The following is a 16,513-nucleotide window of genomic DNA, read 5'->3' as shown; positions in this document are numbered from 1 at the left end:
TTTGTTGGGTTCTTTAGTGCAGTTAAGTGAAACTTTTTTGAGATTGGGGAAGCGATTAACTGCCGGGCGGTAACCGCAATCTTGGACAATCTTCCAAAGTGGGTATGCTTGGCTTCACAAACGTGCACCGGGGAGGGTGGATGGCCGTCGCAAGGTACGCACATACGAGAACTTGGTATTTTGTTGGTACTAATAACTGCCGATCGCTCGTACTCACGTGCGCACGCTCCGCAATGCCTTGACCTTTTTAACTTCGTACGCGAAAAATTACTATTTGCTAAACAGCTACGCTGTTAAAAAATGAAGAATGCAAGAAGGGATCACAGCTAGACCATCAGGGTAACTCACTGGGCATGAAGTTATCTCTATGGAGAGATGAAAGCAGAAAATTAGGCGGAAAGGATTGGATTCGGGTGAGCCAAAGAATGTGGCAGCTGCACATTCTTTTCACAGCGAAATTTCGCGCGGGAAAGAATGATCACTCGTGCGTGACATTTGTTGGCGTCGCGTTTATTGAAATTGAAGTGGCATTTGCAAATGGAAACTGAGTCGTATGGCTGGCACGTTGCGGATCTTTAAAGTATTTTTATTTGTAGATGTTAATGTTTTATTGTACAATGTGCAAGCTACATTGATATGCTCTCGCCCACTAATAAAAATGCTATTTAAAATCAGCGTTTGTCGTGTTTTCCCTTCTCCTGCCGTCGTCTATGAGCTGTTACATCATGAGTTTTATGACCGTGTTTAATGTTGATACTATTCACCTAACCTTGCTAAAAGAGAACTCTATAAATATCATGAGTACCGCTTTAAGGCCAAAACTATGGTTTGGCCTTAAAGACTATGGTTGTTTTAAGAAATAACCCTTCAACCATGACCATTTCCATCTACTTTTCTTGCAAGATGTATTTTATGTTCTATATTTGGTATTAAAAAGGTATAACAGGATTTCTGCTTTAGTTAGAGAGGTTAAAACGTTCCACAGGAACTTCCCGTAGTCCATTTTCAAGAATCAGTACTGTTAGGTTTGTGTCATCCATTGAGTTATAATCACCATTCCGGCATTATTCCTATTATCATCAAGCCGGAGACACCAATGGAAAAGGGTTATTGGCGAGCATTATATTCGCATTCTGTGTCCATTATTTTGCACTTTTCTCCGAGCCAAATCTGAATAGTCTCATCTCCACACGACCTCTGTGTTGTGCGAGAGGGCAGTTTCTAGCTGTGCATCCGCGGACTTTGCTGTGTTCGGGGCCGGGCCGTGTCCCTTGAAACGACGTATTTTCCCCCCTTTTTACAATACTCCCCGGACGCCCTTCAGCTGCCTCATGCTCACTTGGTGTGCCTCCTACAAAAACACGGCCTTGTCGGTCAAAGACAGCATCCTGTTGCCGTTCAACCGCTACCGGCCAATGGTTACGCAGGGATACTTCTCTTATTTCGGGCCAATGGCAGTCCTTCCTGCAATAATAAGGGATGACATCGCTGACACGGCCGAGTATACGGGTCGCTTCTGCGTCGACGAAGACTTGATGAAGCCGACTCAAAAACAGTCCGAGGAAATAGCGGAGCACCCATTCTATTCTCAATGACTTCACGGTGCCGCAGGTTAACCGTCCCAACCAAAGTAGGGGTCATCTGGCAGTTCGTTATACGCGACTGGTTCGAGGAGGCCATATAATATCCGACAAACACGGTGGAGGCCTAGGACGTGCCCCAAGATACAATGATCATCTTCGTGCAGCTCTCCAGGATGCGGACATGCACCGTCGGTTCCAACAACACCCACAGCAAGGCCACCAACATCGCGAGGGGCATGAAGCTGGTCGCGGTGTACGCTTGCATATACGGGTAAGGTAGGCCTACCTACCGGGACGGCTCCGCGTCCTCGCAGACACACCGCCTACAACACTTCTTCAGTGGTTGGCGTATTTCAGAGCGACGGCCCCCGTAGTGATGCATCACCTCCAGGACCAGTTCTTCCATCGACAGGGCAGCCGAAATCACGTTGGTTACTGTGTCTTTGGTGTATTTCTAGCGCCTACGGTTTGTCCAAGGCGAAGCGTACCGGCGGGGAAGAGGAGTGAAGAGCGCGTATTTCTAGCGGTTTGAGGAATTTCTGCGACTTTTTGGAGTTAAACTATATTGTGTAAATTTGATGGCGACATTTTGGCAACATGACGTTCTTTCCTTTCATTATATGCAAGGATTACCAATCTTTCGCGGTTTTTTGTTTTGCATTTGTCACTCTGAAGCACGTCTGTGAGACGTCTTGTTGGATATGCTCTCTTCATAGTGCACTATTTTTTACAAAAGGCCGACTCTGCACGAAGAGCCGAGAAATGCCGGCATGTCTACGCGTATTTACTTGATTGAGATCAACGGCCTAACGTGCAGGCATGTGAGCGAAAATACGGTTACATCGGATCCGCAGAGGAATGAATTTGGTCTCCCGCCTATTTCGAGGAAATAGATATGTAAAATTCTCCTAGGGATTGCGATAATTGTTTGTTTGTTAGCAAAGAATACTTCCTTGTTTTCTCTCCAAACAGAGAGAAGCAAAGAGATAGAACCCGCGAAAACGATTCAGAAAGGCATCCGCGTTTCAAAATGCCTTGAAGCCGACCTTAGAGGCCATAGCTGCTCAAGGCTCTCTCCCAAATTTGTTGAAATGAGGAGGCTCTGAGGGTCGTACGGTTAATTTTTCGCGGACACCCACTACCTGTTTGATGGTCTCGGGTTCTCCAGAGAAGCGGAAAGGCAGAGAAAAACCCGTATATGAAAAAGAGGCCTTCTTTTGGCGTCTGGGAAGTGATTAACCTGTATGGTTATGGGGAACGATATGTTTTGTTCGAGAGCCTATTGCACTGCGTGTCCTGGTGGTGCGTGAATAGAGGATACATGCGCTGAGGCTAGGCTTTGTCAGCGCTGGTTCGGCGGGTTCACCCAACTCTCTATTCAAGAGGTTGACGATATCACTGCCAGGTGGTGCCGCTGCGAGCTAGTGCCCATGAACTCGTGTCAGGGCTCGTCGGTTGTTTCTGATTCTTGGAAGTGTTACGCGCAATAGGTTGTTTCAAAGTTCCGACATCTGCTGACTGTATGCGGCATTTTTTTTGGCATGGCATTGGCTCAGGCGAAGTGCTATCACCGCTTCCTAGGATTGTAGGGGGCTGGGTCCGGTGATTGAGTTACCTATGATGATAGTGGCTTCGACGGTTGCCAGTGCAGTGTTGTATACTTACAACTCTGCGGTTGCTCAAGTGCAACACATAACTGACGTTACAGGCATATGGGCCTCCCTCCGTATATCTTTTTGCATAACGGTGCATGTTATTTTCTGCGTTGCGTATCGCCACATCAAACCTTGCCCCTCCCCTCAACTCTAGCTAGGCAAGTATCAAAAACAGTGTTTTGAAAAATTGAGACGAATATCCCTCCCTCCCTACGGAACTCAACTTCATGCGATTTATACCTCTCAGTACTCGTCGATATGCAAACTCTGCCGATCTCCGTGCACCCCATACCATATGGTAGGTCTCTCTCATCCAAAGTTTTGCTCCACTCGCAACCTCTCCACAAGAGCAGTGAGACGTCCAACTGACCAGCTCTCGCCTGGTGGACCACCTTCAGCTGACTCCCGGGCGCGGCTGGCTGCACTTACCCAGGATGCCCTGAACTGAGGACGTCTCCCGCGCGAGTTTATGGCTTCACCCTCTGCTGTTTCCCCCTTACGGCTTCACCCTTCTGCTCAAGACAAAGCTTCATTCCTTCTGATACTACTACTACATATTGAAGAAGACCTTTTTAGATAAAACCTGCTCTAGTTCATGTGGAATCATTTTTTTCCGTAAATAAAAGTTTTCTGCAATTATGGTGGCCCTAGCTGCACGACGAACTCTACCAGCGCTTTTACCATGCAGAAAGTCGGGATCTCTGTCGTTCGCGACACCTCTCGCGTCGGCTAATGATCATCAGCCTCTGCTCAATAAATAAAAATATTCTCTCCCTCTCTCCTAGTCATCTCGCCCTCAATTTGCCCTGCCCTTGTGTTAACTTCGGTTCCTTTTGCATAGGCCTTACAATTTCCGCTGCTTACATGGATCTCTTACGGTCTATGGGTGATATTTTGATACTTCCAATCTTTATCGGCACTGTAGCTGTCTTCTACATACTTACAATTGTCACCATAGCCGCCTCCTAATTGTCATTGCCATTACCTTTATTGCCGCTACCAACATACATATTACCATTCAGACAGCACATTCGTTTGCGTTCTCCTGTGCTGGTTTTGCTCAAATGCGTTTCCTAGTTTATTTAACCACAATATTCTTGGTCAGTCCCATTTATTTGTAATGCGCCATTTTCATCCGGGCCATTACCACCTCCAATATGACCTTCGTCGTCATCATCATGACCGTCACTTCTTCCACAGCAGCCCGCGTGTCTCCGGTGCTCGAGCGCCAACCGCGCTGAAGAAAGAAAGCGGGCTTCAGAAGTGGACGCAGCATTGCAGAAGACATGGTGGTCCTCACCTTCTGGCTCCTGTTAGTGGCCCCGACCTGGGCCGTGGCTTCGCAAAGGCCCGACTGCCGGACGAACCGGGAACACACTCTCTGTAAGAGGCCCAACCCCGCCTGCATCCACAAGAAGAGGGGCTTGGAACCGGGGGCGGCAGCCTTCGTTCTGAAGATGCACAACGACTTCCGCAGCAAGGTGGCCCTGGGACAGCTCCGTGGATTCCGGCCAGCCGCCGACATGCAGGAGCTGGTCTGGGACGACGAGCTGGCCGAGGTGGCGCAGGTGCGTATACGCAGAACGCTGAGGCATGTCGACCGCTCAAGTTCTCCGGTGTCTGACGTATCCAGTTAGTGTGGCATTGCTCGGGGTGGAACTCACCTGCCTCCGAAAGGCGTATGTTGTTACCGTCCAACCATCACCGTAATAACGCGACTGCAGACGCTGTGATTTCGAGTCGCTAGAGGAAGCCCATAGGCTTGGGGACAGCTTTGTAGGGAGGAAGCGCACCCGGGAACTCGGAGGGTTTCGCAGGCTCGTTTTGAGTAACTTTTTGCTGTCGAAGGGTCCTCGACTACTATGCCAATGCCATTAAACCTAACGGGCTTGTTGTAGCCCGTAACGTTGAAGCGTCATTGTGGTCCCAACGTTGTAGTATTGATAAATTTTCACACCCATTTTTGAGGGTTTATTACAGCATGTATTGTTTAGGCTTAAGTACATCAACGTGAAGTGAAACGTTCCGCAAGCGTCGGCGTCTTCCTGAGCCTGCACGCGGACACGAAGGACAGGGCGAGGGGCCGTGTGAGGCCAGCGAAGTCATGCGACAGGCAGCGCTACGTCGATGTGTGCGTCTATAGACGCACACATCGCCGCAGCGGCGGCTGTGTATATCGACGTGTCTATAGACGTGTTTGTCCGAGTACTCGGCCATTCTCTTCCAAGTAATTGTGGATCATTATTGAGCAGATTTTTTGAAAAAGATTCGAATTTCATCTAACAGGAGCTTACCTTTTCCATAAAAAAGTGTGTCGCATGTATATTCATCGCTAGGAATGTTCGCAAGCCAATTTCTAAGTACTCTGAATCGCAACAATCAAAGCTGTACAAAAACAGACAGCACGATAGAAGAGAACAAACTTCGTACAACGTACCTACTACTTGGTTTAGCGCCATTACCTGGGTCGCTTTTCATTGCAAGAACTCTCTTGAAGTTCATGTACCGACAGCTCTAAAAGATAACTACAGCACTTACTTGAGACCGAGGTTTCAGTTGAATGTCACTTGTGGATTGATAGGCAAAAGCAAAAACATCCTGGTAAAAAGAAGCTTATCAAATTTTCACTACAATCAGAGCCCGCCCACCTTGTGAAGAGTATATTCAGCGAAACGGACACTTATTGAATATGCTATGTTCGTGTGAACCTGCTTTGTGATTCGCTATGTGGATTCGCTATGGACAGTGCCCCGACCTCTACGTTAGAGTGAGAGCAAGCATGATTGGTGGATAAAAAAATTAGCAGTGGCTTAGCTCGGCTATGCCATGATATACGTAGCGTGGGCTAAGGTTCAGCAATCAAATCCATTCCAATTCAATCCAGTCCAGTCCAGACCAGTCCAATACAATCCACTCCAATTCAATCCAGTCCAATCCAGTCCAATCCAGTCCAATCCAGTCCAATCCAGTCCAGTCCAGTCCAATCCAATCAAATAAGATCCAATCCAGTCCAGTCAAGTCAAGTCAAGTCCGGTCCGTTCCGGTCCGGTCGGGTCCGGTCCAGTCCAGTCCAGTCACTGCTCCGTGCGGATGCGCAGCACGGCTCTCCAGGAGCCACGCGAAACGACTATCAAGCGGCTCCGGCGCAGCGTCAGACTTGGCTACTGCGCAACGGAGGCGCGCAGTTGGGCACGCGCCAGCGCCAGTTCGTCTGCCGTGGCTCTGATGTCACTCCTCTGGAATGCGCAGGCCTGCGAATGTGCAGACCCAATTCTCTACACACCCGTACTCCAATTGGATTGGATTTCCAATCCAATCCGATAAAATGCCATTTAATCCGATCCAATACAATACAATACAAATTCAATTCAATCCAATTCAATGCTCCTCGCGCTTGCGCAGCACGGCCCTCAAGGGTCCACGCGAAACTGCTCAACCTCGGCCAGTGTAGCTTAGCTACAATAAATGAAGTTTTATTATAGAGAGGCTGCGCCAATCACAGCGCAGGCTTTAGTGCACCATAGCGCTGGCTAAAGAAGGTGGTGTGGCATTGAGCAATGTTATGGGGAGAGAGACGCCGCGCGTGGTGAGGACTGAACGCGATTCGGCAAAGAGGCGCCTGTGGGTAACAGGAGTTGTTACCATACTCCCTCCAAGGATGGTCGTGATCCCGTGTGAAACACGCAACGTGGGAAAGCCAGCTTTCAAAGACCAAGCTCACAACGATCATTTTAAAGGGGCCATGGAGACAAAACACAACCTTAGTTCCTTCGAAGGGTTTTCTCGTTATAATCACACTGACACCACCATATTAATGCAGAATTTGTGGAAATAAGCTATATAATTAGGAAAAGTGGGAATGGCCACACAACCCACTAGCCCATGATAACAATAAAACTGCGCAAAAGGACGGGACGGAAGAAGAGGACAACAAACCAGGCGCATCTTCCGTCCCGTCCTTTTGCGCAGTTTTATTGTTATCATGGAACACCAACTAGCCCAACAACGTGCTTTACTCAACCACTAGCCCATTTTCCGCAACATAGCCCGTGATGCCAGATTTGCAGCTCTGCGATTTTCTGAGGCCTGCAAAAGCAAACGGAAATTAGGCAGGACTTGTAAGCTCGCCAAACGAGCTATTCGCACTCAAATTTAGGGCCCATTCTTTTCATTGCAGCAAGAATGGTGGGGTAAACAGTACAAGTCACGAAAGTACACTTACAAACAGGAGTACCGATGCGTACTGCTGTTGGTATTGCGCGCAGTGTGCTTGTTTTAGCTGCACAGCACTGCGGTGCTTTGGGGTGGTCTCAGAGCACACTGGCTGATTGGCGCGGAAACGGTGTCTTACGTGACCATGTTTGTCGAGCGAACATCGTGTTTCACGAAACAATTATTTTCTACCTTACCAAAAACTACCCACGTACAATTACGGTCAAAAACAAAGTAAATGTAGAAAACTGCCCTTCGAGGGGCGGGGTCGCCTTCTAGATTGACTCATGATTAACAAGGCTCCACAATCGGATGCAGAGCGGTTGTAATGTCGTTGCAGACGTCATGAAAACACAATTTGACCAGATAATCAAAATATTAACTCAAATTGATTATCATTGATTAATTTCTCATTGAATAAAGCATCGTTTGCTTTCGTACAAGAGCAGGGGACACTATAAAACACAAAATCTTTCAAATAAAGAAAACTTCCAGTTTGTCTGCATGGCCCCTCTAAGGTAGGCTTCACCTCTAAAATTGGTGGCTGTGCAGGGAAAGCGTTTTCTCAGGGAGAAAGAAAGCCGTTTCATATCTAATTATGGAAGCGCTAGGACGTTTTTTTTTGGCACGTTTTGATGAATTTTGTGTACTCGCTGAAAATTATTGGTCTACGCTACGTGTGTCGTTGGAGGCTATCTGGTAGATCCTAGACATAGGCAGCTTTGCTGTGAAAACAAAGTTGTGCTCAAAAAGTTCTCTGCTGCTAGAAAAAAGAAATGCGATAAAATAAGCTGTGTCTCACACAACATACCGTGTTCAAGTGAATATTTGTGGACCTTGATACTTTCCCTATCGTTCCCCCTCTCCCTTTTATTAAATAATAGACGGGAGCTAGGGGACACGAAACATCTGGCGTTGTAGGTGCTTGCGCTTAGATCGCGTATGAGTCATCGTAGGTTTCCACCAAACAAACGAAAGGCATGATCCTCTAATTCAAGCCCCTCCCTTGAAGTTGTCCAGTTGCCCACCCCATTTCTCCACGTTTGTTGCCAGTCACTCTCAGCCTATATTCAGCAGCAAATGAAGGGGGAGAACGGGTTTAAATATTCCTTTCAATAGTAATAAAGTGGGCAGTTATTTTGTCTGGGGCTTTGCCAGTACACGTATAACGGTAAATTCCTGAACACACCACGTCTTTGACATCAACCTAATCATTTGCCGCGTTGCCGCGTTCAACTTTTTTTACAACCACTGAGCACAGTTGGCAGCAATGCTACATGTATCCTGAATGGTGGTTATCATAAATCGGCAGTAATTTTGGCATGACTTGAAATGTATTACATGCCAGGGCTGAAAAGATAGTGCATTCCGCTGCTGGCCAAGAATAGCCTAGTGACGTGAGTAGGGAGTTTCAGTGCGATAAAATAAAAGACTTAGTAATCGAAGAAGACATGTACACAGCTCTAAAGAAGCCCTCCATGGCGTGAAACACACTCGGCAGTAGCGAGAGGTGGCCGTCGACGGAACGGCCGAATGGAGCGAACGGACACGCAGCGAAGTTTGCCATCGTCTTCAGCTCTTCCCTTACACGGCGGCAGGGACGAGCAGCAGCGCAACGCATACATTGCAGATTGAAGCGATTCGAACGGGATTGTGGCACGAGGATTCTGACTACAAAATATCTCGGGCGCTCAAATGGACAATCATTGGTTTACTGTCTGACAACCCTGGCTTAGGTGTCCTCGGCCTTTTTTCTTTGCAGGTTCAGTCACAGACAAAATAAAAAGCCTTTCGGAAACGCAACTTCCTTGCTGCTTCCACTAATTATTTCAGTATTTTTGCGTCATGCTGAATGGCTGACAAGCAAACCCTTAGCAATGTAGTGAATAGTCACGCTGAATAGCCGGCTCAATAGCCGGTAACAGAGAACCTAGAATACGGTGCGGAGCTTTATAGGTTTAGTGCCCGTAGTTTTCAGATATTAAATCCGCAACTAGCAAAGAATTCGGTTTTTATAACAAATGCTGTGTGATTTTGGCCTGATTAGCATCAATGAGAAAATAATAGAAAAAAAATTCCCTTAAGGGGAAGAAAACAGGTTGCAAACGTTCACTAATATGGGGGATAGCGTCGAAAACATTGTTTTTTCGTGAAGGTGCCGTAAACATAATTTGTGTATTCGTGAAGTTGCCGTAATTTGTAGTTGGCGTAATTCGCATTCGTGATTTACATAATTCGTAAAGTTGCCGTAAACATTTATTGCCGTAACCGTCTACCATTAGATAGTTTTTTTTTTGTAATTACTAAAACGCCAGTGTGCCACTTCTCTCCTGAAACGTTCCGTATATAGGGAATTATGTGGATACGAAGTTTTTACCTTCGGTGACACATCGGGAATAAAAACTAGCTATTTTTGTGCTAAACACATGATAATGAAGTAAGGGATTACGTTAAAAAAATTTGGCGTCGGTATTATCCTGTGCACGACCGCCATAAACTCCAAAGCTTGGTCTGTATGAATTCCGTATGCAGTGGAACCCCGGTAATACGTTTTTCACCGGACCAGGGAAAAAATTAGTAGTGGCGTAGCTCTGCTATGCGAGGATATACCTAGCGTGAGCTAAGGTACAGCAATTCACTCCAATACAGTCCAGTCCACTCCAATTTAGTCTAGTCCAATTCAGTCCAGTCCAATTCAGTATATTCCAGTCCAGTCACTGCTCCTCGCGCATACTCAGCACGGCTCTTCACGAGCCACGCGAAACGACTGTCAAGCGGCTCCGGCGCAGCGTCAGACTTGGCTACTGCGTAATTCAGGGGCACACCTGGGCACGCGCCGGCGCCAGTGCGTCTGCCGCGGCTATGAGGCAACACCATCCAACACGATCCACTTCAATCCAATCAATCCAATCCAATCCAATCTAATCCAATGCAATCCAATCCAAATTCAATCCAAGCCAAACTAAACCAAGCCAATCCGATCCAATTCCCCTCGCGCTTGCGCAGAACGGCCCTTCGCGGCACACGCGAAAGTGCTCAACCTCGGCCACAAAAACTTAATACAAAAACGTAATACACGCTACAAAAACGTAATAGCCGAGAAAACGTAAGAGTGAGGAGTCACGAGAAAGGGCCGGCGTCTAACTGGCGTCGTTAAATCACCCCCTATCTAGAGCTCAATTGTTGCCATCACGTCTGTATTAACGTATTAACTCTCTGCTGTCATCGGTGCATACATATTTTAGTGGGTCTCTGAAGTGTCAGTGTGGTTTGTTGACGTGCTGCCCGCCGGGCTGCCGTTCGGGGTTGCTTCGGCAGTGGCAAAGTCCCTGCCGCTGCATTTATTCTAGGCGCCGTAGGATTCTGAAGGATTGAAGGCGTGGGAAGCAAGATTCCGAGGAAAAACGTCAAGGCTAAGTCACAAACAAACGGCTGTGACATTCATTGTGAGCCTTCAGACGTCGTCAACTGTTATGAACACATCGTGAACGGTTAGAATAAGAATACCACGAGGCAGGTCGACCCTCATAGAGAGCGTGGTGCCCAGTATTTCCCTTAACATACCTGAGCACGTGTCGAAACGAAGACGCCAAAGTCATGCAGAAACTACCCAAAGGGAGTGTTGCGTCCTGCCAAAATGATGGGCCTTTCTGCGACAAAACTGGCGCAAGTGACGGTATGGGTGGTGTAGAAAGCACCGAGAGTAGCAGGGAAGGAGCAGCAGAAGACGCGCCAAGACTGACCTCGACTAAGGTCCCTGAAATTACTAAGGTAGCGCCATCTTTAGATCTCGCCGCCTTTGGCCCTCGCCCGCGCTCCTTTCCTCCTTCGTTTTTTGCCATTTCTTTTTCGCCGGCGAACGCCGCGCGCCATTGGCCAACGGCCAGTGACGTAATACCTCGTCCCCGCGTTGTTTGTTTTTTCTTCTCTTCGCCGCCACTGTCCATTTAAATTCGCCATTTTAGGCTCAGCTGCCTCGGAGCAGGCCTTAGCTCCATTCGATTCAGAAGGGGTGCACGGCAACGTTGCAGAGGAAGTTCTGTGGTGCCGGTGCAGTGCAGCAGCGTGGTTCCGCGGTGCCGTGCATCACGGTTGCACCGTCAGTAGCGCCCCTGCGTGTTTACAATCGAGCGAGGTGCAGGCATAGTCGTCTGCTAATCATCCTCGCCTGTCGTCCTCTACAACTGGATGTTTACGGCCATCTGGGTTGCGTCGTACGCATCAGCGGCGACGCAAAGTTTGTCCCATGCATCTTAGAGCTCGACGGACATTTTCACGCGGTCGCCGCAACTGCCGGTAACCGCCTGCCAACCCGCAACGCCCGAACGCTCGCTGCACCTCCTCCGTAGCAGGTGCAGCGGTTCTCTGCACCGCGGCGGCACCGCTGCAGCACCATAAGCAATTGAGCGAAGCGGTGCACGGCACCATTCCTGCAGCGGCGAATCGAGCGCTTTGGTACAGCCCACCGTGCAACGGTGCAGGCGTTGCAGGGAGTCGCGTCTGAATTGAATGGAGCTCTTATCGAAGCCGCCAGCGTATAACAACCGATAACAACCGAAGAGTCGGCTGCTCGTTTCAAACAAGTGTTGCGTTGGCGTCACTTTATGTAGCTTCACGATGCCGAGTTGTTGTGCCTTGGGCTGCTCGAATAAGGTCAGTGCAGTCCCGGCCAGCTCGGCTGTAGCAAGCTGGAATTTATGAAAGCCCACACAAGAATCAACGTTAGCTGTACAGCATGAGAAGGATTCACAATTGCGCTTGTTACCGCGCTTCTGGCCTTGGAATACGGTAGTTATTATAGAATTGGGCGCTACAGCTAATTGTAAGCTGAGCGCATTCTTTACCTGCGCGTTCTTTGTGCCAACCTTTTCCAGATATGCCCGACAGGGCCTTACTCGAAGTAATTGTGAACGCGAATCGCACGAACATTGCTATGCCACGGACGCACTGCCAAAAGTACAGCCGTCATGGGCGAGGTCAGCGAGGAGACGCGAGAACTTTGACCCTGACAGCAGCCTATAACGACGTGAAGGTGACATATATTTTGCAACAGCGTCAAAGCACCGTAAAGTGCACGGAATAAAGGTGACATGAATGACAGTAGCTAATGCGGGGCGCATACTGAGCGCTGCCTAATGATCTACAACCAACGCAAAAAACGCGAACGCAAAAATCCAGCGCAGCGCTCGAACTGCCGCCAACCAAGGTCACCGCGAACCATGCGCAAGCCCTCTGTGCAGCGCTTGCACGACCACAACTTAATCACGCGAATGCAAGAACGGAATGACTTTATTAAAACGGGCTCAAGGACTGAAACCCTTCCCGTTCCACCGACAGAGCAATTTGAAACGTCCACGTTCGAGCCTTTCGCTTTCACGAACTATCCTGAGCATGCCGCATGCGTAAACAAACACCGCGCTGTCCGTATGCGCCAGCGGCATCCATCCCGCAAATATCCCCTTCTACACAAAAATATACAACAAAACAGCCTCACTTAGGGCGTGTTGGTAATATGGGGCTCTAGAAATACTATGTAACTGAGCAGTTTGAAACGTCCACATTCGATCCTTTCGCGTTCACGAACTATCCTGAGCATGCCGCACACGTAAACTAACACCGCGCTGTCCGTATGCGCCCGCGGCATCCACCCCGCAAATATCCCCTTCTAGACAAAAATATACAACAAAACAGTCTCACTTAATGCGTGTTGGTAAAACGGGGCTCTAGAAATACTATTAATGCTACCAAAGAGCGATTGCGGAGCGAAAACAAGAGCAAACTGCACGAAAAACTGCAGCAAGTGGTCCGAAGCGTTGCGAGGGCGTCTGCTCTGAGGCCAACAAAAATGGCGGCCCCGCCCTGGAGTTAAAGGGACCGCGGCGCCGCGGCTTTGGGGAAAGAAAAAAAGAGGAGGGCAACGGAGAAGGAGGGAGCAGTTGGCGCTACCTTAGTTATTTTAGGGATCTTAACCTCGACGCTACCGCAGCGCCACAGCCTGGTCGGCGGCACCACCGGCCCGCGCCGCGGTACAGGAAGGCCGCGCTCTTTGCGAACTGACCTAATCTAAAAGCGTTTCAGGCACCATTACAACAGCGCGGCGACGCTAACATCCCGCACTTGCGGTGTTCCGTAGTGAAACTTCTGTTGTAAGCATAGTGATGATGGTGATAGCCCTTTCGGCGGATAACCATCTAGTGGCAGCCTCTCCTACTCACTCGCTCCTTTTTGTAGCCACTTTAGTAACAAAGCGTGGCCAAGACTCATCAACAGCCAAAATAGCGGTGCCCAAACGGCTTCGTGGTCTCAGGTTCCTCCGCATCACACAGGAACGGGCCCACAGTTGCGATGTTACAGCGGGGTTCGCAATAAATTATATCCTGTGGGAGCTATGCCGGGACCGATGACAAACAACGTAACAGCCATGAAAACTCAGCAGTGAGGAACGTAACAGCGGATTTCTACTGTATACGGAGTGTACTGAAAGCAAAACAAAAAACATGCGTTGGCGTATTTCTCTGTAAAAGTACGACGGGAACACGAAAGGAGCGTCAAACGTTTCTATTCTGACAAATACTTTCATTCTTGTGTTTTAGGAAAGATCATCTGGATTTTGACAAGTACTTTCATTTTTTTGTTTTAGAAAAGTTCATTAGCATTATTTCCGCCTAGGGGCGAAGTCCTCCGTATTAATTAATTTGTAATCCTATAATTCCGTAACTACGGATAACTTCAGCAGGTTTTTTTGTGGCTGATGTTCGAGGTTTAATATTGCAGCCCAAGGCCTGTGTGCTTGTCTTCCAGTAGTATAATGGCAGACTCCGGAAGAATTGGGGTTCTTTTATTTACAGAGACGTTTGACAGCCATAAATATGTGAATAAAACTTGGGGGACAAAGGCGTTTACACTGGTGACATTTCGTGTTTAGATGGTTTCAATATTGACATTACAAACTGAAAAGGCCCTCATCACTGAGTGTAGTTCAACTTTAGTGCAACAGTTCTTTGCAGGCACTATGTGATTAACAGAACTTCCTATCTGTTACAGGTGGCAAATCAGGCGGATATAAAAACGCGACCAATCCATTTAGTAGTGGCCGAAAAACCTTGTGAGGCCCAAACTCGACTAGACAACACATTTACTGCAAAATCTAACTCAACGCATAAAGGTTTACTCAACTTGTCTCTGTATTTGCTAACAGACTTTTTTACTTAATTATACGGCATTTATCGAGCATTCTGAATTATCGGGACTCTCAAAGACGACTTTCCATGCACCGTGTACAAGCTAGGATAGTAATCGCAATTTTTGCGCATTATAACTGAAAACGAAGATTCTGGCAGAAATGGCAGGAAGAATACGGCAGTACCTTGCTCAATTATCAGGCATTTACGCGGAGAGAAAGGGTACTTTAATAAATACCAGCTTTATAGCAACATTGATTCTCTGCAGACGCAAAATTTAATAACGAGGTAATCATTCTTCATGTCCTAGGTTATCCCGCCCCAGAGGAGCCCCTTCAAATTTTCGCAGTGGCTTATGCACAGTGGTTGATATTTTTAGCCACTGTAATTAAAGCTGCGGGTGTTGCCACTAAATGAGTGCGAACAATTCATGCGCCTACGCGGTACCTGTCCCCGATACGGCAAACATGGCTCTCCTGAGAAAGTACGCACGTCATTCCTCAACGTAACATTGTAGTCCTTCATAAAGGGGTGCAGTATGACTCTAAATTGAGAAGACACGTCCGCGTCCTTAAATGGCCGACAAAAGCGGGTTATAAAATGTGCTGCATAGTAATCCATGACTGAAGGGAAATGAAAATGCGATGCTGTTGTCACCATACCTACAGGAACAGCGGCATGTCCGCTACCCTCACTACTTGTTTTAGGATTGCCGAATATCATGATAGCACTCACATTTGGGACCTAATGCGAGAAGAAAGTCATCTTCCAGTTAGAGAACAGCGGATGGTCATGATGAGGGTAACAACAATGAGTCACGCTATGATTTTAGCCATACATGATACGCATCATGTTTAAGCCAAACATAATACGAGGGAGCTTTTCGCCGTACGGCGAGAAGCTGCCTCGTTTAAGATGGCTCCCGGAACGGCCTGAAGCAGATATGTTCTTTGGCACTATTGGCGCTTTCCTGAGCCTTATTGTTCGGCACCTTACATTACTAAGCGTGGCCATGTGTTCCTACAGGCGCATGCGGAACTCTGCACGGACAGTCAAGGCGTCGGAGATCTGCAACACGATCAAATAGAAAACCGGGCAACGGCGAAGTTTCCTCAAGTAGGTCAGAACTTGGCTGATGAGTACGGGTATGGCCGCCCATTCCCGGCAAACTGGACTGTCGCCGTCGAAGGGTGGACGAACGAGTCGGTGCTCTACCCGGCGTACCGCATCGCCGCGTTCAACCCTCCGCCGGGAAGCGGCCACTTCACGCAGGTGATCTGGGCGAAGACCCGCTACCTGGGATGCGGCTTCCTGCACTACTACGTGCGCGGCAGTAGGTTTACCGACGTTTTGCTGTACACCTGCGACTACGCTCCCTCGGGCAACGTTTTGAGGCGACCTGTCTACCAGGAGGGTGATACGTGCAGCGCCTGCCCTGCCCCCACTGTGTGCAACCAGGTTACCGGGCTGTGCGGTGGAGGGGGACCTGTGCAGCCATCACCTCGTCCCCGGACTTTACCACCACCGCCTCAGCCACCACCTCGTCCCTGGACTCTACCACCGCCACCTCAGCCACCACCTCGTCCATGGACGCCACCCCAGCCACCACCTCGTCCCTGGACCTTACCACCACCTCCCCGGCCGCAACCTCGTCCCTGGACTCTACCACCGCGACCCCAGCCACCACCTCGTCCATGGACGCCACCTCAACCACCACCTCGTCCCTGGACTTTACCACCACCTCCCCGGCCGCCACCTCGTCCCTGGACTCCACCACCGCGACCTCAGCCACCACCTCGTCCATGGACGCCACCTCAGCCACCACCTCGTCCCTGGACTTTACCACCACCTCCCCGGCCGCCACCTCGTCCCTGGACTCCAC

General features: G+C 48.8%; 1 protein-coding gene across 1 annotated transcript; it reads left to right on the top strand.

Moving 5' to 3' along the window:
* Positions 1 to 1,729: 1,729 nt before the first annotated feature.
* LOC144146430 (CRISP/Allergen/PR-1-like) lies at positions 1,730 to 16,049 on the top strand. Its single transcript, XM_077678384.1, has 4 exons — positions 1,730 to 1,854; positions 4,587 to 4,806; positions 15,658 to 15,964; positions 16,042 to 16,049. The coding sequence occupies exons 1-4, from the start codon at positions 1,730 to 1,732 to the stop codon at positions 16,047 to 16,049; spliced, it is 660 nt and encodes a 219-aa protein (XP_077534510.1).
* The last annotated feature ends 464 nt before the right edge of the window (positions 16,050 to 16,513 follow it).

This window comes from Haemaphysalis longicornis, unplaced genomic scaffold (genome assembly GCF_048455015.1).
Source record: "Haemaphysalis longicornis isolate Haplotype H1 unplaced genomic scaffold, Haemaphysalis longicornis Haplotype H1 scaffold_7, whole genome shotgun sequence".
Taxonomy (NCBI): domain Eukaryota; kingdom Metazoa; phylum Arthropoda; class Arachnida; order Ixodida; family Ixodidae; genus Haemaphysalis; species Haemaphysalis longicornis.
Note: the sequence above shows the minus strand (reverse complement) of the source record. Positions and strands in the feature narration are given on the sequence as shown.

Coding starts and splice junctions, on each gene's coding strand:
- LOC144146430 (XM_077678384.1), top strand. CDS start 1,730: ATGATCATCTTCGTGCAGCTCTCCAGGATGCGGACATGCACCGTCGGT. Junction 1,855..4,586: donor GTGTACGCTTGCATATACGG/GTAAGGTAGGCC, acceptor GGCTTCGCAAAG/GCCCGACTGCCGGACGAACC. Junction 4,807..15,657: donor AGCTGGCCGAGGTGGCGCAG/GTGCGTATACGC, acceptor GTGTTCCTACAG/GCGCATGCGGAACTCTGCAC.